The sequence below is a fragment of the Hyperolius riggenbachi genome, chromosome 5, assembly GCF_040937935.1.
Source record: "Hyperolius riggenbachi isolate aHypRig1 chromosome 5, aHypRig1.pri, whole genome shotgun sequence".
Lineage (NCBI taxonomy): Eukaryota > Metazoa > Chordata > Amphibia > Anura > Hyperoliidae > Hyperolius > Hyperolius riggenbachi.
In genome coordinates, this window is record NC_090650.1 from 349860513 (window position 1) to 349883711 (window position 23199).

General features: G+C 41.8%; 1 protein-coding gene across 4 annotated transcripts in view; it reads right to left on the reverse strand.

Annotated features, from left to right (window-relative positions):
* Window positions 1–10532: 10532 nt before the first annotated feature.
* The window catches only part of ASPH (aspartate beta-hydroxylase), a 259231-nt gene continuing 246564 nt past the window's right edge, over window positions 10533–23199 (reverse strand). For all 4 annotated transcript variants that reach the window (XM_068237435.1, XM_068237433.1, XM_068237436.1 and 1 more), the window contains 4 exons: window positions 19242–19377; window positions 15750–15841; window positions 14647–14780; window positions 10533–11995 (listed from right to left, as the gene is read on the reverse strand). In XM_068237435.1, coding sequence (XP_068093536.1) covers window positions 11845–11995; window positions 14647–14780; window positions 15750–15841; window positions 19242–19377 — 513 coding nt within the window. In that variant the 3' untranslated portion in view covers window positions 10533–11844. The remainder of the gene's footprint in view (window positions 11996–14646; window positions 14781–15749; window positions 15842–19241; window positions 19378–23199) is intronic.

The window sequence follows — 23199 nt, forward strand, 5'->3', positions numbered from 1 at the left end:
CTTCGGAAAAATCATGTAATCAGTGCAGGCCTTTAAAGGTCAAAAAGTGTAACATTTAAAATGAATGGAAACACATACAAATAAGAAGTACATTTCTTGCAGAGTAAAGTGAGCCATAAATTACTTTTCTTATATGTTGCTGTCACTTACAGTAGTTAGTAGAAATCTGACATTACCGACAAGTTTTGAGCTTTTCCATCTCTCCATAGGGGATTCTCAGCATGGCCTTTATTCTTTATAAAGACACTCCCTGACAAAGATGCCGGCCAGCCTCCCTGCTACCACCGTACACTTTTTTGGCAGTTGGACAGAGCAACTGCCATTTATAATAATTTTAGAAAATAAAGAAAACTCCAAGAATCCCCCATGAGCAGATGAGCAGGTCTAAAACCTGTCGGTTCTGTCAGATTTATATTACCTACTGTAAGTGACAGCAACATTATGTCTCATTTTATTCCAGGAAAAATGTACTGCTTATTTGTATACGTTTACATATACTTTAAATCTTGCGATTTTCGCGATAGTGGTCGTTTAAGCTTGCTAAAATCTTTGCCGTGTATATTGTTATTATGGAGTAAATTGGTTTCTTTTCTTCACTAAAGGGATATTAGACTTTACATTTCTGCAAAAGTACTTTTTATAGTTTATAATCAGTTACTAGCAAGCTCAAAATCACAAAAAGGCTTTATAGCGTTTTGCATGACACAAAAAAAAAAAAACACTTTCCGAATCTGTTATTCAAATTTCTTTTTTTCCTTTTATTTAAATTATTTTAGTTCAGTTATAGATATTTCTTGTGGCATGCATAATTTAGGAGCTGCATAAATTAGCTTTATTGCATCCTGGCTTCAATCCATTAGGAAGGCTTGTAAAATCTGACAGCTGACTTATAAAATAACCTGGTGCGTGATACGTATTAATTACAATGCAATGACATTACGCTGTATTATCAATTTCAAACAGGTATTAAATTGTCAAGGCATTAACATGTCAAATTCATTTTGCAGAAATAATTAACTTTGATGTAAGCCAAAAAAAGGGGAAAATTCATGGACGCAATAGACGTTAAAACCAATTAAAGAATTCAAATATTAAATATAAAACACCACTTCACAGTTACATCAAATATGAAAACAATACAGCAGAACAAAAAAACAATCGGCTTTACAACATTCTAATATATCTAATTTATGGAGAAAATTGATATAGAGGATATCAATTGCAAACAAGCCATTATATACCGTAATTTAACCACTTCAGGACCACAGGTTTTTCCCCTTCAGGACCAGAGCAATTTTAACATCACACTCCTCCCATTCGTTTGCCAATAACTTTATTGCTACTTATCACACTGAAATGATCTATATATTATTTTTGTGGGACAAACTAGGCTTTCTTTCTCATTCAAACTAGGCTTTCTCTCTCATTCATAGCGTGCAGGGAGGCAGGGGAGCAGCAGAGGGTGCAGCCAGGGTGAGAGCTGCCCAATGGCAGCTCTGGAGACCCTGCAGGAACGCCCCTGGCGGGCATTTTGAACAGGGAATCCCTCTCCCACGTGTCGCTAATCTCGGGGGGCTATAGCACAGCGGTGGGGGGGCAGAGATTTTGGCGGTGTGTGGACACAGAGGTATGTCATGAGGCAGAGAATATGCCTCTGTGTCCCATCTTCCCTCAGAAAAAAAACACCTCGGGTTCTCTTTAATTTATGACCATTTCAGTTTGCAGCCAGCTATTATTTTCCAATACTAACAATGACAACTGACAATGTCCCAGATGATTTACAGAGTGCCCCAAAATTCCCATATTTTGCAATCACAATTTGCGACAAGGAGAAGAGAGAATTTTTTAGAACCTCCAAATGTTATTAAAGAGGACCTAAACTCTTGCACAGGAGAAAAGGAAAACACAGAGAAATCCGCCTGTGTTTATTCAGAGAAAACAGCCTGTCCAAATTGATCATCTCAGCAAGCAATTAGCTAGTGTAATTTGAGCTGTCTGCTGTCTGCCGAATTCAGAACTAATATGTAAACACAGGATGTTAGCCCTTTCTGTGCTCCCATGAAACCAGGAAGTAGACAATGCAGATTCATTGTAGGAGTTCTGTAAGCTGTAACACAGAAATATTTTTCTTTAAGGCTTGGTTCACACATAAAAAGGTGTCCAGTCCTGTCCTGTCAGTTTTTGACATTTGGCATCAGTTTTGTATGTGTTTCTATGGATGTGTTCATAGATCTGCACATTTCCCATCCAGTTCTATCAGTTTTGTATGTGTTTTTATGGCTTTGTTCACACATAAAAGGTTTACATTTCCGGTCCAGGTAGGTAAAACTGATAGAGCTGATACAAAACTGACAAGATGGGACAGTACCGGACTGTGCTGATTTATATGTGTACCAAGCCTAAATGTTATTATGCTGTTGCTTATATTTTATGTCGGAGAAGAAGTTCTGGGTTTAGGTTCCGCTTTAACTGATGCTGTTCTTTTCTCTTTACTAACTTGGAGCTGATTAAGCCATTTTAAAACATGTTGTTCTCCTCAGACACGTGTGTCTGTGAAGGTTACTGGCAATCTCTTTGCACAGAAGATCCTCTTTAGCCTATAGAGAAGGTGAGACTGGGAGCCCTTATGGTGCAGTAACGTTAGGATGGATATGAGAGGCAGTAAGTGTGGGTAATTTATATTCACAAAGGTGGGTTGCAATACTGCAACCACTATAAGTGCATGCGGGAAAACACCGTTTTCGCTCGGTATCCCAGAACCCTCTGGAACTGGGTGGTCGCTCTCCTCCTGTAATCTTGTCCACGGCTGGATGGAGCCTCCTGGTGATAAGCAAAACACCTCAAAAGAGGTGTAAGGTACAGCAGTATAAGCACGTCGGTGGAGGCGCTCAGGTATTGGTAATATTATGATAGTAGTAGTAGTAAAGGAGGTCTCTTACCTCCAAAGAAGACTCACACAGTTGGAAAAGGGAGTCTTTATTAAAAGAGAAAATGGTTATACTGTAGACAACGCATTTCACGTGACTCAGCCCGCTTCCTCAGGTCAATACAATAGATAACCTTTACGATCAGCCGTGCACTGCGGGGGTGCATAGATCCCAACTACTACAATAATATTACCAATACTTGGGCATCTCCACCGATGTGCTTATACTGCTGTTCTCCTCAGACAGCACACCTCACTTGCCTTGGTAGTGCACGGTCACGTGGCTACCACAGAATCCAGAAGTAGATGTGACCAGCACAGGATAGTTCAAACTATAGATTTATTAACTTGCACAATGTGAACAACATCAGCCTGGACATCCAGCCACAATTCAGGATGTAACTACAGCTTTTAACCTCTTATGCTGGAAATACACGATACGTCTTTTCAGCAGACACATGGTTCGATAATTTCCGACATGTCTGATCTTATTTTCGATTGTTTTTCTGACCGATTTCTCATAGTAGTGAATGGAAATAGATAAGAAAAGATAAGAGAATCGAGCGGGAAATCGAGAGGAAAAACACATTGAAAATCGATCAGAAGGAAAATCGACCGTAAAACCGCATCGTGTATTCCCAGCTTTAACCTCCCTGGCGTTCTGATTATATGCGGCGCACGGCCACAGGAGGGTTTTTTTAACCTAATTTTTTTTTTCATGTAGCTAGCCTAGCGCTAGCTACATGATTCCCCTCTCCCTGCAGCATCCCCCTACTTCATCCGATCACCGCCGGCAATCATACCCATCAGGAAATCCCATTCTGAATGGGATTTCCTGCAGGGCTTCCCCCGTCGACATGGCGACAAACAGAATGACATCGTGACATCACAGGGAGTCCCGATCCAGCCCATAGCGCAGCCTGGCGGTGATTGGCCAGGTTGCGTAAGGGGTATGCGGGGGAGGGGGCCCTCTTTCATGGCAGATAGCGGCGGATCGGCGGCGATCGGAAAAACACGCAGCTAGCAAAGTGCTAGCTGAGTGTTTCAATAAAAAATTATTCAAATCAGGCCCACCAGGGCCCGAGCAATCCAGCGCGGCGTTACTGGACGAGCTGAGCTCGTCCGTAATGCTCAGGAGGTTAAGGACCACAGGCTTCCCACCCACCCCCCAGTGACCAGGCTATTTTTTGCAAATTAGGGCTCTGCAGCTTTAATGGCTTGCTGCAGAGCTACAGATCCATGCACGCAACTGAATCCCCACCCCCCCCAACTCCTTTTCTGTTGGTGGGCTCTGTTGGTGGGCTCTGATCGCTGCTGCAGGCTGTTTTTTTTGTCAATTTAATAGGGTTGTTTTGTTTTATAAATAAAAATTTATATTTTATTATAATTTTTTTTACCCAGCCCTCCCTCCCACCGCCAGCCAATTACAGCGATCGGCTGTCATAGGCATTAGCCTATTAGAGCCGATCGCTCCTGTGCCTCCAGAGGGGATAGGCGAGTGACACGGCTGTCCCCAGTACAGAGCTGCCATAGATCGCAGAGCTGTACAATGTAAATAGACCGTGGTTTCGCTATCTAACAGTCTCCTAGCGGCAATTGCCGCTGAAAGACTGATGACGGAGCGGAGCTGTTATTCCATTGCTGGTGCGTGCGCTTCGGTATGTGCGATCCCCAGCAAAACACACCCCCAGAACTTGACGCCAATTGGCGTTGAGCGGTCCTGGGGGAGCTGCTGCATTCACATTCATAAAGGGGTTAATAGTATTTATAGCTCTTGCTGCAAGCAGCAGATAGAGGACACATTCAATGGAAGCAGCTATGTCCACGCTTCAGCCAGGTCTGCTCACCACGGACTGTCGCCATTTGGAGCAGCTATCCACTCTCTTGATACTACCTACTACAGGTATGTGCAGAGGCAAAGTCTCCCCCCCCACACACACACACTTCTAACTATCCACATGTAACAATCTTGGTTATTGGGTTTATATATAGCTGACATTATCCTACTAAATTAGAAACCCATAAGTAAGTAGAATCAATTAAAAAAAAGATCATTGTGATATTTAAAAAAAAAAAAAAAAAGGTTCCACTACTCCACTAGCTGTAATGCACAGGAGAGTTACAAGTTTCAAAATAATTTTCATATTCATTAACCTTTTTATCTGTATTTAAAATCAGCCACAGTGTCCAGTTTAATGGGGTGATTTCAGCTTTATGTGTGCAATAACTAGGAGGCCGGGATGTGTGAATGTGTTGTGCAGTAAGGATATTACTTTTATTATTAGTTGGATTCTAATCTTAATTAGATTTAATTCTGTATTGGTAGGAATGTGCTGTATTGCTTTGTATTCTAATGCACACAAATCTGGCATGGAGAGAACAGCTTTATTCTTCCATTTCGCTGCCAGGGTTTATCTCCTTGTACATGTAACAGTAAAACAGGACTCGCCTACCTTTACTATAAACTAGCTGGGGTGCTGGGGAGAAGTGCCACTGTAGCAGTGATCCAATGTTAACCTGTTCACAGTCATCTGTTTGAATGGATCCGGACCGGTCCATCTGTTCAGCTGAACAGTCTGCAACTTTCTTGCAGGACCGAATTTTACAGACCGCTGAGCCCAGCGGATCGGAAATGGAGGCTAAAGCTCTGCATTGGGAGCAATGAGAGATCGGAAAGTCAAGAAGCAAACCATTCTAAGGGCCAAAATCCACTGGGGAAGGGGGTCTGGGGGGACGCTCCACTGAGGGTGGGGGTCTTTGGGGGGATGTGGGTCAGCTCCACAGGAAGCTCGGGGTCTGGGGGGGGAGGGGGGGTGTGGGGATGCCTAACTGCACCTGAGCGGGTGGGTGAGGGAGGGAGAGATGGAGGGTTTCTTACCCAGGCTTCCGTCTCTTCCCCTTGCATCCTAAATCGCGTCATGTGACTACCACGCTTCCTCCTTCCGGGTTGAAGCCGTGGTAAGAAACCCTCCCTCCCTCACCCGCTCAGCAGACCGGAGTGGCAATGGAGTGAAAGAGGAAACCGAACGACCGGTGATCAGAACCGTCTTCACAGATCCGTTTGCCAGTGTGGACCAAGCCTACGGGTCCGGTGAAGCGGAGGCCGGATCCGCTTTACCGGATCTGTTTGGTTTTAAAATACCAGTGTGAACTGGGCCTAACTCCTGTGGTTGGTGTGTGACGGTAGGTATGTAAAAGAATAACGCATATCTATGGTGCATTCAATTCAGAGTACTACTGTATTTAAACAAGCACCATATACAGACACCGTAAACATGACACAACATTGATAAACATACTGAAATGTCTGGAAAGATCAGAATAGATCAAGGTATCGGTGCCTATGCTGCATATTAAAGAGACACTGAAGCGAAAAAAAAAATATGATATAGTGAATTGGTTGTGTACTATGAATAACTACTAGAAGATTAGCAGCAAAGAAAATATTCTCATACTTTTATTTACAGGTATATAGTGTGTTTTCTAACATTGCATCATTCTATAATATGTGCAGATTACACAACACTCAGCATTCAAAATGAGTCTTTCAGAGCAGTCTGTGAAGTAATGACCTCTCCTCTAGCAGAGGAAAAGTAAATAGTCCAGGAACCGTTGAGATAATAAAAGTCAGATAACAGCCCTCTCCACGACTAACTTAGTCGGAGAGCTTAATGGCTTGTTTGCATAGAGATAACAACTGGAGTTTCTCAACTCTTGCTGTACTGGAAACAATTACACTGATGTATCTGATCTTAATGTTTTATTTCTTAGCTGTGCTACACATACAAATCATAATATCATCATTTTTTTTTCGCTTCAGTGTCTCTTTAAAACTTGAAGACTTAGGAAGAGCAGAAAGCAATTCTCACGCATACATTATCAGCTGCATAAGGCACAAGGACAATGTGCATTGCCAAATAATTCACAGTGTGCTGGTTTGTTGGATTGCACATATATTCCCTAATTTATCAAATGTAACTAAAAGCATCACCATCAAAAGACAAATACAAAAAGAAAAAAAAAGTTAAAAAAAAAGCTGAAGGCACGAAAACGCTGACACTGGGAAAGTAGAAATATAATAAAGTAATAGTGAATGGCACTTGTGTAAATTGATAATGATAAGTACAGATATGGCAAAGTTTAAACTATATTTTGAATTGAGGTGTGAGTTTTTCAAGTGGCTGTGATAAATTATACTCACCATTAATCTACATTCCTCTTATCCACTTTCACCTTGACTTGTGTATTGTTTTTATACTGTTCATTACACAAATGAAAACTTTTTTTCCTGTGCTTCTCATTAGCATGTACTGGCCCTTTTAATCGGTTTTGCTCCTGGTGCTGCTTCAATTACTGGGAGGTACCATTTGAACTGTATAGTAAGACAAAACGGAGAAGTGCTCCTCTGGTGCGTTAACCTTTATTTAAGACACATATAAGATGCACTCACATATAAGTAAAGAGCAAGGCCTGGTAACGTGACCAGGCCTTGCTCACCGGATGTCCCTCCACTCCTAACGCTATACTCGTAGACCTGGCCAGGCTTGGGGTATGCAGAAAGGACCTGCTGGTAGCCTGATACACTTACTTATCTTCACTTATACCGTATGTAAGTGCATCTTATACCGTATGTTTCTTTTTTAATAATAAAGGTTAATTCACCAGCATCCTTTTCGTCTTGATATCATTAATTATATCCGTCATTAACAGTTTTTATGTAAAAGCTATAAAGTAAGTACTGCCAACCAGTGGGTCTCAGTAGTGTATAATTATTTCCCAGAATTCACTAAATAAGGCAAAACAAAGGTCAACAAAGCTACAGGAATTTAGTGGACAGCCATCAAAACTCTTTAAACATGCCGCTGAATCCTAAACCAAAGTTCCTCCTCCTAACCTCTTTACTACCATACAGTAGCTGTACTCTCCACATGGGTGCCTGAAGATAGAGAGATGCTGTAGGTCAGGTTTTACTTGACTTAATACACTTTCTGAGGAGCCTCACAATGAAACAACACACATTAATCCCAGGAGGACCACAATTTCAGTTCTCTCAAGGTGAGTGAACGTTGTGGACTTAAGAAAGGGAGGTACTTGGAAGATCTACCAGCTGCATTTCAAGGGATACAAATTACTGGCAGCTTCTGAAATGTCAGATTTGGGTGAAAGTGGTACAATTATAATAGGCCAATCAGTACTTTGCTCTCACCCATTACTTCATATACGACTTTTTTTATTGTTAAGCTTTGCCTTTACTGAATGATCAGCCTAGAAAACTATTCGGTTCCCCTTCATTCCCCAGAAGAAGCGGACACTGTCCATGAAATGTATTAAGAGGAATTATTGGGGAGGGATTGTGTAATGTGTATATTGATAACTGGTTTTCTGGAAAAAAATCTTTACATTAGTGTGCTCTGTAAAACATTAGATGACCATTGAGCAATATATTTGTATTAATGCCTTGTTAATACAAATATATTGCTCGATGGTCATTGAACCAGTGAAGGCAAAACACCTTTCTTGCCTTCAATTGTTTAGTATTCTCTCCAGTTTAACATTTGGTTAAATTAAATGAAGCCTGGTATGTCTGACAAAATATTTAAAAGGCTGGGGCAGTCTGCACAGCAACCCTTCACTGAGCCATGAGGGTCCCCAGAATACGCAGGATGGCTAAGTAAGCAAGTACAGGTAGTGCTTTCCGCTACGACTGACTGCACTACAACAAGTTAAAACATGGTCGGGAGGAATGGGGAGATGAGAACAGGTAGAGATGCTGGACTTTCATGTCGTATCAGTAACTTATCTAAATATTACTTATGTTCTGTTCAATGTGATTAGGGCTGTCAGGATGTGAGAAGGAGCATTTCCTCAGCTGTTGCTTGTAGAGTTTATTCAAACATAATTATTAACACTGCAGACTGGCATTCCAGAGAACAATGCAAGGCACTAGTCACCTGCTTTGCACTTTGTTTTGACCAGTCCGTTTAAACAAGTTGTACCACTTTCAGCACAGATAGCGAATTTCACTAAGGGACCACTTCCACTTGCGAATAGGAGCCTATGCGGCTATGCATAACCTCTGCTCCCATTTGCGTCAAAAATTACGAATAAAAATTCTGTATCGTAATTGCAGTAAGCTGCTCTAAAGCTGGCCACTAACGGTCCAATTTCTAGCGAAAAATCGTTCGAGCGATCAGAAATTCTGATCGGATTGGTTGTAAATAATCTCCATTGGTGGACACAATCGATTATGAACGAGTGAAAAAAATGTCGCCGAAATGAATTTTCGTCGAACGAAAATTTGGATTTTCTTGGTGGTCGTGATAGATAGGAAGCAATGATTGGTTAGTTGATGGTGTAGTGAACGATTTTTCGTCCGATCAGAATTTCTGATCGCTCGAACGATTTTTCGCTAGAAATTGAACCGTTAGTGGCCAGCTTTAGTGACCAGCTGTCATTACTAATCCTGTCATCCATATCTTTTCACTAGAGATGATGCCATTTGGCCATTAAGAGCAGATTAGTGAGAAAGAAAGGGACGGACACAATTTAAAAATCAGGTCTGAGTCCGAGTTGGTTGCAGGTTCATTTCAGGTCCACTTTACAGCTTACTCCTTCTCAGGAAGTAGAGTTAGTACATTTTCATACGTGTTGTAGTCATCACACTATGAGTTGTTTTCTTAAAGGGTACCTGAACGGATATGTGACATAATGAGATTAAACAATGTGTATGTAAAGTTCGATTCCTGCCTATAACTAGGCTAGGTTCATTTTTTTCTTTTTCTCACTGAAAGGCTTAAACATTCAGGAATGCAAATGATAGTTTCTCTCTGGTCAGGACATAGTGGACTACATAGTTACATAGTTAATGTGGGTTGAAAAAAGACACACGTCCATCGAGTTCAACCAAAGAACAAAGTAAACAAAGTGACTACAGCAGTAATCCTCACTAATACCTAATTACTGCCATAAAACTCTTTCTAGGCATAGAACAGCAACAGTTCAGACACTAAAACTGTGTCATTCAGCTAAAACAATCAATCTTGAAACCTTTTTTTTAGCTTTTAAACAGAAAATCTTAAAAAACTGTCCCATTTAGGAGTAGGGGGGTAGATAAAATTTTTTATCTCATCAGTTTATTTTCAGTCCAGGTTTGCTAGAATTGTACACAGACTTAAAAATATGCAGTGTGGTTCCAGGTTTAATCTACAGTAGATTGTAGCAGCTATACAAAAAGGCTCTTCTTAATATTTACTCTATATAATACAATTCAGTATATGCTGATGTGCAAAAGCAGAAACAGAAATGGTAGTTTGGTACATTGATGCGGTTTAAATAAAAGAATCTTCTTTTAAAAAGCAAAAAACGTAATAGTGGTTTATCGGCTTTCATATATATAAAAAAAAAAAAAAAAAAAAAAAATAGTTCAAAACTGACCTACCCTGTATAATTCATTTGTTTTATGTAAATCCGCCAAAGCCATCAAAAACAAAACAAAAAATGAACACTTTCCTTTTTACTTAAATCCAATGTATTCTTTTCTCCCCCATAAGAAGGAAATATAATTACCTCCATACATGGAGGAGTCAAAATATCTTTCATCAAAGCGTTTTTATTTTCAAGAGTTTAATTTTACATGATCTTTCACCTTTCAGACAAGGCTTTTTGTTGTCTTTTTTGTCTGCTTTCTCACCAGGGTATGGAGCTTTGCGCTGAGTGAAAAGAGTGCCTAATCTCATGCCTAGGCTCATTAACTTCCTTAGCGGTAACCACGAGTCAGGCTTGGGAGGGAATCTTCAGCTCAGAGCAGTAATCCCGTGCCCGAGTGAGTTATATGCAGGAGCTGCTTCAGATCTCTGTGGTGTGTTTTCTGTTTCTTCTTTTACAGGTCTAAAAGCTTGTGAAAAAAATTGCATGGCTTTTAGACCCTAACTCTGGAAATAATCATGTAACGCCAGGGAGGTTAACAATATGGCACAGTACATACAAATGGCACGTATGAAATAAATACTTGAAAGAAAGGCTCAAGGTTTTTTCACACCTGCAATATCACCAGAGGAGAGAATCTATCAGCAGCACTGAGCTCAGGCACCGTATTCAACTGTCTTATTACAATACAAGCATATAAAAGTAGAAACCAACATTCACAACCCTAAGTTTGAAAGTGGAAATTGGTACAAGTAGAATCCCTTTATAGTAAACTCCAAGGGATCAGGAAAAGTAGTTTACTATATTAGAAGTTAACTCTATCAGAATTGGTCATATATTGTACATTTTTACAGACTCATTTGCTGGGGCCTGAAGACTGAGTTTACTAGAACGAGAGTCTACTGTATTAGTACAAATGCTTTCTGGTGAAGGTATAATTTAATGACGACGGTGGGTTGATTTATTTAAAGGACAACTGACCTGAGAAGGATATAGAGGCAGCCATATTTTTTTCTTTTAAGCAATAGCAGTTGCCTGGCAGTACTGCTGATCTTCTACCTTATACTTTTAGTCATAGACCCTGAACAAGCATGCAGATTGGACATTTGACATAGGTTTGACTGCATTGCTGCATGCTGGTTTCAGGTGTGTGATTCAGACACTACTGATGCCTGAAAGATCAGCAGAATTCCAGGCAACTGGCATTGTTCAAAAGGCAACCATATCCTATGCAGATCAGTTGTCCTAAAAGTTACCTATGTGAAAATAATAGGTCAGCTTTAAGTAAACGTGGTTCATGAGTAAGCTCGTTCGCTGAATCTATATTCTCTATTAACAGAACTACACATCTGGTAAAAAAATAACATTGTATATACAACTATCAGGGATATCCTCGGAATACGTGTAGCAGTGAAAAGCTAAACTTTTAGTGCTCTACAATGGCAATTTTCCTTCATGTGATTAGATCCTACATAACTTCCCTCAGCGGACATTCATATAGCAGGAAGAGTCCTCCTCTGCTGCGGAGTGAGCTCCGGGTGCCAAACATCCACAATAAAGATCAGCCGGTAGGAGTCCGCTTCTTGCCAAACTTCATGTTCAAAGGAATCATCAAAAATCAGCACTTTGCCTTCCTGCCAAGATCTGAAAAACAAAAACATCATGTCAGATAATTTCTCCTTTAGCCTGCTCCAGATCATGGCTGGTTTAAAGGATACCCGAACTGAAATGTGACATGATGAGATAGACATGTGTATGTACAGTGCCTAGCACACAAATAACTATGCTGTGTTCCTTTTTTTCTTTCTCTGCCTGAAAGAGTTAAATATCAGGTATGTAAGTGGCTGACTCAGTCCTGACTCAGACAGGAAGTGACTACAGTGTGACCCTCACTGATAAGAAATTCCCCTTTTTATACCTCTTTCTTGCTCTCAGAAGCCATTTTCTGCTAGGAAAGTGTTTTATAGTTAGAATTTCTTATCAGTGAGGGTCACACTGTAGTCACTTCCTGTCTGAGTCAGGACTGAGTCAGCCACTTGCATACCTTATATTTATCTCTTTCAGGCATAGAAAGAAAAAAAGGAACACAGCATAGTTATTTGTATGCTAGGCACTGTACATACACATGTCTATCTCATTATGTCACATTTCAGTTCGGGTATCCTTTAAGGTGGCACTCTGGGTGAAAAATGAACATGGGGCGCCGTACATGATACTTGCTGACATTAAAAGGTGGCCTTTGTGCCCCATCTCCTAGATAGCAGTATTAGGTGGTCTTAGGCTCCACCCCCAGATAGCAGGAACAATACGGAGTAAGCACAATGGAGTGTAATAGCTCACCTGTCAGTCACTGCGCTTCCTCTTCTTCCTTCCTCATCGCACTCCAGCCTCCTGTGTCTCCCCACTGGCACCTATTCCCCTCTCCGCACTGATGAAACATGCTCGCGGGTTACAGAGGAAAAGATGCTGAGGCTGGGAGCCATGGAGACCAGGAGGCACGTTGAGGAAAGGAGGAGGAGGAGGAGTTCACCAGCCGGACATTTGAAATATTATGCTCCACAGTGCTTACTCTGCATTAACCCGAAGTTGTCGCCCTTCTGATGGTGACATCTCCTGCACCCCCGTAACAATGCCACTGAAAGAGGGAAGGCTTTGGGGTCCAACCCTCCATTTGCAATCGGGGGGCTCAGGGGCCCTGCTCCTGTATGTAATGCAGGGTGGTAGTGGAGGATTATACATTTCCTCCGTACAGTGGTAGGACAGGTCCTCTTCACCCCTCTTGATTGTACATGCTATATACAGCGAATCACCATGCAGCTTCCATCCCCTTCACATGACATGCAGGGATGGAATCCACCTGCAAAGTGCTTTAATACGTTCACCCATACAACACAGAGCTACCCAGTGCTATAACATCTGCATCAGTTTCTCTGCTGAAATACATGGACAGGTATGATATACTAATTACAAGAATACAAACAGAAACATGAGATTAAAAAAGGCAGCGTGGCTCCACCGTAAGGATTAGCACAACAAAACACCAGCTTAATTGGAGGCCCTGAAGACTTCTCGAAATCTGCCAGAATTAATTATGTACTTGTATTATACAAACAACAGCTAAATCAGCTACAGCACTGACACAGGCCCCTCATGTACACTTATTACAGCCGTGGAGCCACTCAGCACTACCAGAGGTCACTCGGTCCTTCTCATTTAATGGGATTCTTCATCCCCATCCTTCTGTCTTTATCTTACCAAAACAGTGTACACAACAGATTCAGGAAGTGGCATGTTGTGTCGTTAGCTGCAATTACGATCAGACACAGTGGATTCTGCACTGTTACAGGCTGATGTTAGAAAGTGCCTCATTTGCTAAGAATGTTCTCTATTAGATGACTAGCGCAAAACAGGGTAAAAAGGGCGCAGCAGCCATTTCTGCACGTGCAATCGCAGATTATCACGCGCAAATTTTCTTGCAAACACGATATCGTTTGCGTGAGAAAGTTCACGTTTGCGTGCGCAAATTTGAGATCATGTGAAAACGCCCGTGAAATGACTTATCACGGTTTAGTGAATCAAGCCCATTGTCTGGTAGTCACACCACTGCTAAGTTCATGTATGTTTGGCCCCATCCATTAGTTGGACCACAGTGGAAGAACATCCTTTATCCTCCTCCCACCATATTCATAGAAACACCTCAGTCTATCATGACCACAGTGACTATCCTACAGTTGACCAAAGGTTGAATTATTTCACTTTACCTTCTGTGAAATATAAACGTGGTATGGAATAAGGATAGGATATTTTTACTTGCTCTCTCAGGCCTAGTGCACACCAGAGCGGTTCTGCTGCGGTTTGCGATCCGCTTGCGGGTGCGAATCCGCTAGGGTAATGTATTTCAATGGGCTGGTGCACACCAGAGCGGGAGGCGTTTTGTAGAAACGCATACTTCCGGGCTGCTGCAGATTTTGGATTGCGGATGCGTTTCTGCCTCAATGTTAAGTATAGGAAAAACGCAAACCGCTCTGAAAAACGGCACTTCAGAGCGGTTTGCCAGGCGGTTTTTGTTACAGTAGCTGTTCAGTAACAGCTTTACTGTAACAATACATGAAATCTACTACACCAAAAACGCTTCACAAAACCGCAAAATGCTAGCTGAAACGCTACAGAAAAAGAAGAAAAAGCGCTTCAAAATCTGCTAGCATTTTGCGGATCTGCTAGCGGTTTTTGGTGTGCACCAGGCCTCATAAAGGAATACAGAAAATCTGAATAATAGAAAGGCATGGATGACATACCTAGTGTCATTGGCACACCGTATCTTGCAACCAGACTTTGGTATAACCAGTCCTAAGTGCATCCGGAGTCTGCAGTTTGTTGGTCCTGTGTGCGGCCACACGTGGGTTCCAGGGTGCATGACGGAGTATTTGATCTAAGCAGAATGGTAAAGGTTTAGGCATACATCATGAATATTGTCACCAATAAGTCCCCTTGCATGCACCAATCTCATCTCTCTTTATACCATTAAAGATCGTATTCTGTGGAGAAATCTTTGATGCTTGGAAAAAATGAGGGTAAAAGAAGAAGAGGAAGGCAGAGGCGGAGATGGATAGACAGCATGTGTGAAGCTATGAATATGCCTATGCAACAGCCGAAAGAAGCAGTGATTGACAGACACATCTGGCATGCAAAAGTAAATATGGTCACAAAGAGTCAGAGCATGCTTGCAAGGAAAGCATTTAACCGAGACCACGCCAGAAGCCCATGTGAACCAGCCCTTAGAATAAGTTGGGGCTGAAAGTGGGATTACTATCTTGCTTATAGCAGGACTATCTTGTCCATAGCAGGACTGTGGGATGTTTGCCTAGCCATTTACGGCACAAAGGTGCTGCTTACCTATCTGCTATCATTTCTGTTCTATGGATAGGGGAAGGCCGAGACAAGCTGGGGGAAACTTCTGCAGTAAAATCAATAGGACAGCAGTAGTGGATGGTTGTTCCAGGTTCAACCCAGCAGATCGCTAACAAAGCTATCAGCATCATCATGGGACAACTATACTAGCGCTAGAATTTTAAGCAAGATGATCAATAAGGATCGTCTTGGACAATAAAAATCTATTATGTGTATGTAGCTTTAAATTCATTCATTAGTGCTCAATTTCCTTAATTGCCAAATACTGCAGCACATTGTTAATCACTAAATGTAAATACAGCAAGTGATCATGAAAAAACATAAAATCTGGACTACACTGGACAATTTGAATTCCAATATAAGATACTGCAGACCTGGTGCTCCCAATACACCCAAGGCTGATTCCAGGACACCAGAGGGGGCACTGAGCACATCTGCTTTAGAGGAAATAAAGCACCAATAAACCATTTATAGAAAAGATGTCTTCTACCTGCCCTCGGCGACACCCGGTGGATTCTGGGAACCGTTCCAGCAGAGCACAAGTCCTGGGTGCTGCTTTACAGGACTTGTCATTCCTCCGACCTATAAAAAAGACAAATGTTCAGAAATGAAGGATGTGCTAACAAAACGGGAAACCAGCCAGTCCAATCTGACATCAAATCGTCTATAAACTAAGTCCAACCTCATCTACGTGGCACAACTGAATACATCTGTATGAGAACAGGTCAGAGCAGAAGGGCACACATTCACATCCAGTGGAATGGAAGAGCTGCGAGCACAATTGCTATATCTCTCACTGTAGTGACCATAATATCACTTCTGTCGCCCCCTTTGCAGTGTAGAAACATGATTACAAATCTTCAAACAATGTCCACATACTGGAAATAAGGGAACCATGCAATTATTGTTCAACACCATCTGACTGGTCACGATGGAACAATAAATGAATGGCTCCTGATTTTCTGTGCGGACCTTCTTTGAGGATTTGGGGGTAATACTGCACTAGTCCAGCACCTGTCTTCTTAAAGGGGTGTGAGAGGGATATGAAGGCTGACATATTTAACTTTAAAGAATACCAGTTTCCTGGCTGCCGTGTTGATCCTCTGCTTCTAATACTTTTAGCCAACAAGCATGCAGATAAGAAGTTTCTGACAAAAATCTGACAAGATTAGCTGCATGCTTGTTTCAGGTCTGTGATTCAGACACTGCTGATGCCAGAATGCTCAGTAGGACGGTTAGGCAACTGGTATTGTTTAAAAGGAAATACATATGGCTGCCTTCATATACCTCTTGCTTTAGGTTTCTTTTAAACTGTCTTATTGAAAAGATTTGATCTCAAGACCTGATACATATTTGACTCCTTGACACTTGAGCAAATGAGCATAAATACAGACACTTTAAGGATAATCCATCTAAAATATGTATTTCACATTGGGTTGATCGCTGTGGGATTGTATCATCCTTGGCATCTTTTATGCCTCTGCATAGGGGTGATCTCCCTTTTCTAATCCAGCGATTGAAGAATTACTGTGGCCTAAGCTGGTTTCAGACCTTCCTATCTGGCAGGACACAGCAAGTATGTCTGGGCACACACTACTCTAATCCAGTGAAACTTGTCTATGGAGTTCCACAGGGTTCTGTACTATCACCATTACTCTTTGCAGTCTACATGCTTCCACTGGGCAAAATAATCCAGAACTATGGCCTAGGATACCATTGTTATGCAGATGACACACAACTGTATCTGTCCTTCAAGCCTGGCACCCAAGACCCATCAGCATCCATAAATGCGTGTCTAGTGGATTTACAAAATTGGATGAACACCAGCTGGCTGAGGCTGAACTCTGACAAAACAGAGGTGTTGGTGGTAGCTGGTAGGTGGTCCACACATGATGGATAAAGTTCAAAACACTCACCACCTCAAACTAGCAATTGGGGGAGATACTGTACAGTATAAAGACTCTGTGCGAAACCTTGGGGTGATCCTGGATGGAAATCTAAAACTCAGACAGCAGGTATCAGCTGTCGGCAAGTCTTCCTTCTTCCATCTAAGAAATATAGCGAAAATCAAACACCTTATCCCAGCTGAAGACCTACCTGCCCTGGTTCATGCATTTGTATCCTCCCGCCTAGACTACTGCAACGCCCTGTTCATCGGATCTACAGATAAGGTTCTGCGCCCCTTACAGCTAGTACAGAATGCTGCAGCCAGACTCCTAGCCAATGGCCCCCGCAGCTCACACATCACCCCAGTTCTGCAAACTCTTCACTGGTTGCCAGTAAGGCCCGGTTCACATTAGCGTTCGCTATCCGGATTTTCCGGATCTGATCCGGACCGCATACTGTACAAACAGAACGTACGTTCCGCCTAGCAATGCAAAGGCTATGCGGACGTTCACATACGTACGTTCCGTACAGTACGGAGCCGGACCGGATGCGGACTCCGGACTCTTTTCCAACATGCGCTATTTTTTGTGTCCGGATCTCCGGCCCACGCATCCTGACCGGAGCCTGACCTGAGCCTGACAGCACCATCAGGAACACAGAAACCAATGGGAAACGGAAGGCACAGAACCCACTGCTTACAAAAACCTGACGTTCTACCCCACTTCCTATCCTATGCGTATCCAAGCGGCCATTTCGGATGGGGACACATGGGCCAAGCATGTCTGGAGTGGAGCAGCAGTGACAGACGTGCTGGAGCTGTTTGGCAGTATGTCGGAGGTGGAGGTGAGGCCTACAGCGGAGGAACCTGATTGTACATGTGCACCAGGTGCACCTTCTGCTGACCCGAACATTTTTTTAATTTATATTTAACTATTTTTTGCCCACGGATCCGGATGGCAGCCTGATGCATGCCTGATACAAACGGACCGGATCCGTATCGGAACCGTACGGTTCTGATCAGGATCAGGTCAGGATCCGATCAGGATCCGGTCCGTTTACTTGCCAAAACGCAAGTGTGAACGGGGCCTAAGATGGAGAATCAATTTTAAGATCTGCCTGCTGACATTCAAGGCTCTAAACCATATGGGACCCAAATACATAGCGGATCTATTGGAACTTTATGCCCCTCCACGCACCCTCCGCTCTGCCAACAAGATAAGGCTGGTTATTCCCAGGATACACCTAACATTTGGTGCTCGGGCCTTTTCCTACGCAGCCCCTACTCTATGGAGTTCACTTCCACAATCAGTACGAGAGGCTCCTTCTCTGGACAGCTTTAAAAAAAAGGCTAAAAACTCACCTCTTTTTCCCTAGCCGTTGAGACTGCAGAATGCAGGGTCACAGCGCTTTGAGTCCCCAGGAAGAAAAGCGCTATAAAAATATTATTGTTATTGTTGTTTTCTTGCCAATGTCATGCCAGGAACGGGGAAATAGAACTGCAATATTGGTGCATTGTGGCTGGAATTTGTGGTTCAAATCTTGGCTCTTCCTGTTCAGTAAGCCAGCAACTATTCAGTAAGTAGTCCTTGGTATAGACTCCCTAACACTGCTACTGTCTAATGAGTATGCCCTAGTGGCTGCTGCTCAAACCCTTTGAGTCTGCCAGGAGAAAAGTGCAATATAAATGTTATTTGTCTTGTCTAGATGTGTGCAGCTGCCAAAGGTGTTACTATAGGAAGGGCGGTGGCTGCTTTCATAGGGCACATACAGGGACTCTCTCTCCATAACAGGTGTTGTGGCCATGCTTGTTATGGGTGACGAGGAGTCACAGTGAACACATGCTGTATGATTTCTGGAAGATGGTCCTCCTATTCATCATCAGGGGAAGAAGTTGTAAAGGCTTGGGGGGCATCAAAGTATTGTTGGGGAACCCCGTGATTTACAGTTATGCCACTGGCCTAGCTGCTGCCTATCTGTCCAGTCAGCTTGACTTGATCTTTCTGTGTTTGTTGGATTGCCTAGAAGACTACAACACAACATAACAATATACATATAATGACACCCCGAATCCCGCCACATTTTATTCACCATTTACCTTGCTGCCACAGTGTATATTGACTCCAGTCCCCCTTCTCTCTCAGGTTTTCGTCTTCTGGCACAAATAAGCCGTTGGATACATCCATCACAGCAAGACCCTCATCCCGTACTGTTTTCCAGTTGGTTTCCAAAGTCTTTGGAAAGAAAGAGCTGGAGATCATTAATGCACAGGCACCACAATGCTGATCACTGTTTCATAAAATTAATAAGCAAGCTTCTCCTTACTGCATAACAATTCTGCAGGGCGGACTCATTATCTCAGAATAGAACGTGCCTGGAATCTATATCCGGCTATGTCTATTTTAAAGGGAAATTGTTCTTGATCCTTGACTTCAGACAATGCATTAGTCATTACGTTTCTCTAAGCAAAGCAATGCGGTGGTTGCACCTATCAAATCTTGATAACTAGCCAGGAATAATAAACCTACAGACATCGGGGTGTCTGCCGGGCATCTAGATTTCTTCATTAGTATTCCGGAACCATCCCTTAAGGAAGCACACTATCGTTTTCGCTATTTATAGGGATATTTCAGAAGCCACAACTGAGTTAAGAAAGGGGGATAGCTATTTACATATTCATACACAATAAACAGACCTTCACAAGAGAGTATTAATTGCTCATAATTAGCATAGGCAGCCACTTTGTCTTCTCTGTAAGAAGGTAGCCAGTCCATTTATCGTCATTTCACGAGGGCAAAAAAACAAAAGCCACACCATGGAAATGTTCAGATACAAATGTTGAACGTTTTTCAGAATGACATGCAGCAGAGATGCAGAACAAGCCTTCACAAATCACTTGATCCATCCACTGAACCCAAATCCGTGTAAGATGGGTCGCTGGAAATTATTGTCCTTTAAGACGTATTAGCTAAGCTCGCCATTGTCTTATTATCGTTATTTTTTTTTTTTTGAACAACTAAGGCATTTGTTTAATAAAAACATTAAATCTAATGAACAATCTATTAACAACTAAGGTCCTCTTGATCAACTTTCCATTATTTTACTGCTAGAACAATAATTGGGGAAGGCCATTCCTTCATCAATTTAGTGGAACAGGGTGGAATGGCGGGGAAGGAGGAAACAGAAGTGATGCAAAATGGACGGCCACATGACTTTGAACTACATCGAGCAGCACAAAGGTTGTTTTGTAGCATTATTTTTCTAAATGCCGTTCAATCAATTTTAATCACTACCCTGTATATGGACAGTTTTCCAGATATCTCTGCCTTTGTCTGCCCTGCATAATATAAGTGGAACTTATCTGAGACTTAAAACTTATACTCAATCAATATTGTAGTATGTATATCCCATATGGAAACAAAATATCCAGGAATAAAAAAGGCCTCTATGGATGAATAGAAAGGTTAGGGATAAAATGAAGAGGAAAAAGAATGCCTATAAGGTCCTAAAACAGGAGGGGACCGAGGCTGCACTAAGCAATTATAAGGAGTGCAATAAAAATTGTAAAACAGAAATTAGGCTGGCAAAGATCGAAGCTGAAAATCATATCGCTAGGGATATCAAATCTAACCCAAAAAAGTTTTACAAGTACATCAACTCTGAAAAAAGAAATGTTGACTGTATAGGACTCCTAAAGGATGAGGGTGGGAACTCATGGTGGATGACCAAGGTAAGGCAGAGTTATTAAATGCTTTCTTTGCTTCTGTCTTCACAAAGGAAACAGCACTGTTGCAAATTACAGAGGCAGAAGAGTCTCAATCTTCTAACTGTAATATTAAATACTTAACGCAGGAAGAAGTGAATGCACAACTAAATAAATTAAAAATAGACAAGGCACCTGGCCCGGATGGCATGCATCCTCGGGTCCTAAGGGAATTAAGTTCAGTTATATATAAACCCCTTTACCTTATCTTTTGTGACTCTCTTTCAACTGGCAGAGTCCCAGTGGATTGGCGTACAGCCCACGTTTTCCCATTATTTAAGAAGGGCAAAAAATCAGATCCAGGAAATTATAGACCTGTAAGCTTAACATCAGTTGTATGCAAACTATTTGAGGGGTTACTAAGAGATACTATACATAACTTCATAGTAGAAAATAATCTTATTTCTCAGCATCAACATGGGTTTACTAAAGACAGGTTCTGTTTGACTAACATGCTCAGCTTGTATGAGGTAGTGGATGCTAATATGGATATTGGGAATGCTGTAGATGTGATATACTTGGACTTTGCAAAGGCCTTCGACACTGTTCCCTACAAAAGTCTGGTGCAAAAGTTGAGGATGCAAGGACTGGGGAAGAGTCTGTGTGCATGGATAGGGAACTGGCTAATGGACAGAAAACAAAGAGTTGTGGACAATGGATCGTACTCAAAATGGGAGACTGTTAGCAGTGGGGTACCACAGGGGTCTGTTATGGGTCCAGTGCTCTTCAATTTATTTATTAATGGCCTAGTAGATGCAGTAGTGAGCAATGTTGCCATTTTTGCAGATGATACAAAATTGTGCAGAATCATCAACTCTCAGGAAGATAGTGTCATATTGCAACAGGATCTGGATAGGATGGCTATATGGGCACATACATGGCAGATGAAATTCAATGTTGAAAAATGTAAAGTCATGCATTTTGGTCGTACCAATGGTCTAGCACCATACAAAATAAATGGGATACAGTTGGGGACATCAAACTTGGAGAAGGACTTAGGAGTACTCATCGACAACAAGTTAAATAATCATACTCAATGCCAAGCCGCTGCAGCTAAAGCTAACAAAATTTTGGGATGCATTAAAAGGGAAATAAAAACTCAAGATGCTAGCATAATATTGCCCCTGTTTAACTCTCTAGTAAGGCCACATCTGGAATATGGAATTCAGTTCTGGGCACCACATTACAAAAAAGATATTGCAGTTTTAGAGCAGGTGCAGAGACGAGCAACAAAATTGATACGTGGGATGGAAGGTCTCACCAAGAAAGGTTAGATAAACTGGGTTTATTTAGTCTAGAGAAAAGACGCCTTAGAGGGGATCCAATTAACATGTATAAATACATCAGAGGGCAATATAATAGCTTGGCGGATGAGCTTTTTGTCCCTAGGCCTTCTCAAAGGACTAGAGGACATGATCTGCGCATGGAGGAAAAACGTTTTAGCCATTTATGTAGGAAAGGGTTCTTTAAAGTAAGAGTGATTAAGATGTGGAATGCATTGCCACAGGAAGTTGTTATGGCAAACTCTATACCTGCATTTAAAGGGGGTTTAGATGCTTTCCTTGCGTTGAAAGACATCCATGGCTACAATTACTAGGTAATGCCTAATGATGTTGATCCATTTTTATCTGATTGCCATCTGGAGTCGGGAAGGAATTTTTCCCTTTTGGGGCTAATTGGACCATGCCTTGTAAGGGTTTTTTCGCCTTCCTCTGGATCAACAGGGATATGTGAGGGAGCAGGCTGGTGTTGTACTTTATACTGGTTGAACTCGATGGACGTATCTCTTTTTTCAACCAAAATAACTATGTAACTAAAAAATCTACAATAATATTTTGATTGCTTAAATTTCACAATTAGTCCAGGCTGGATCAGCTTATATGGACTAATGAGAAGTGTTTTCACACATGAGGGGTTAAGCCGTATTAACTGAATAATAAGTTGCACTGAATAGGAACACTTGTGACTCATTTTCTACACCTGTACCAATTGACAGCAGGTTTGCAGGTTTTATCACCTGACAGACTCTGTCGGGAACACTCTGGAATGGCTCTGTACTGACACACAAAAAACAAGGTAAGCAAGCTGAAATGCTTATTATTAATTCTTGCTCTATATAGAACTGAATGATTGATTGTTTCCCTGCAAAAGCAGAGTAATTATATAGGACTGACATTTTTCACAGGAATTTACAAGGCATATAGTCTTGTCAATAACATTCCTATGCCCATCGAAGTCCAGGGAAAAATTAGGGGGGAGCCATAGTTATCTCTATATTTTTGGGATGTGGGAG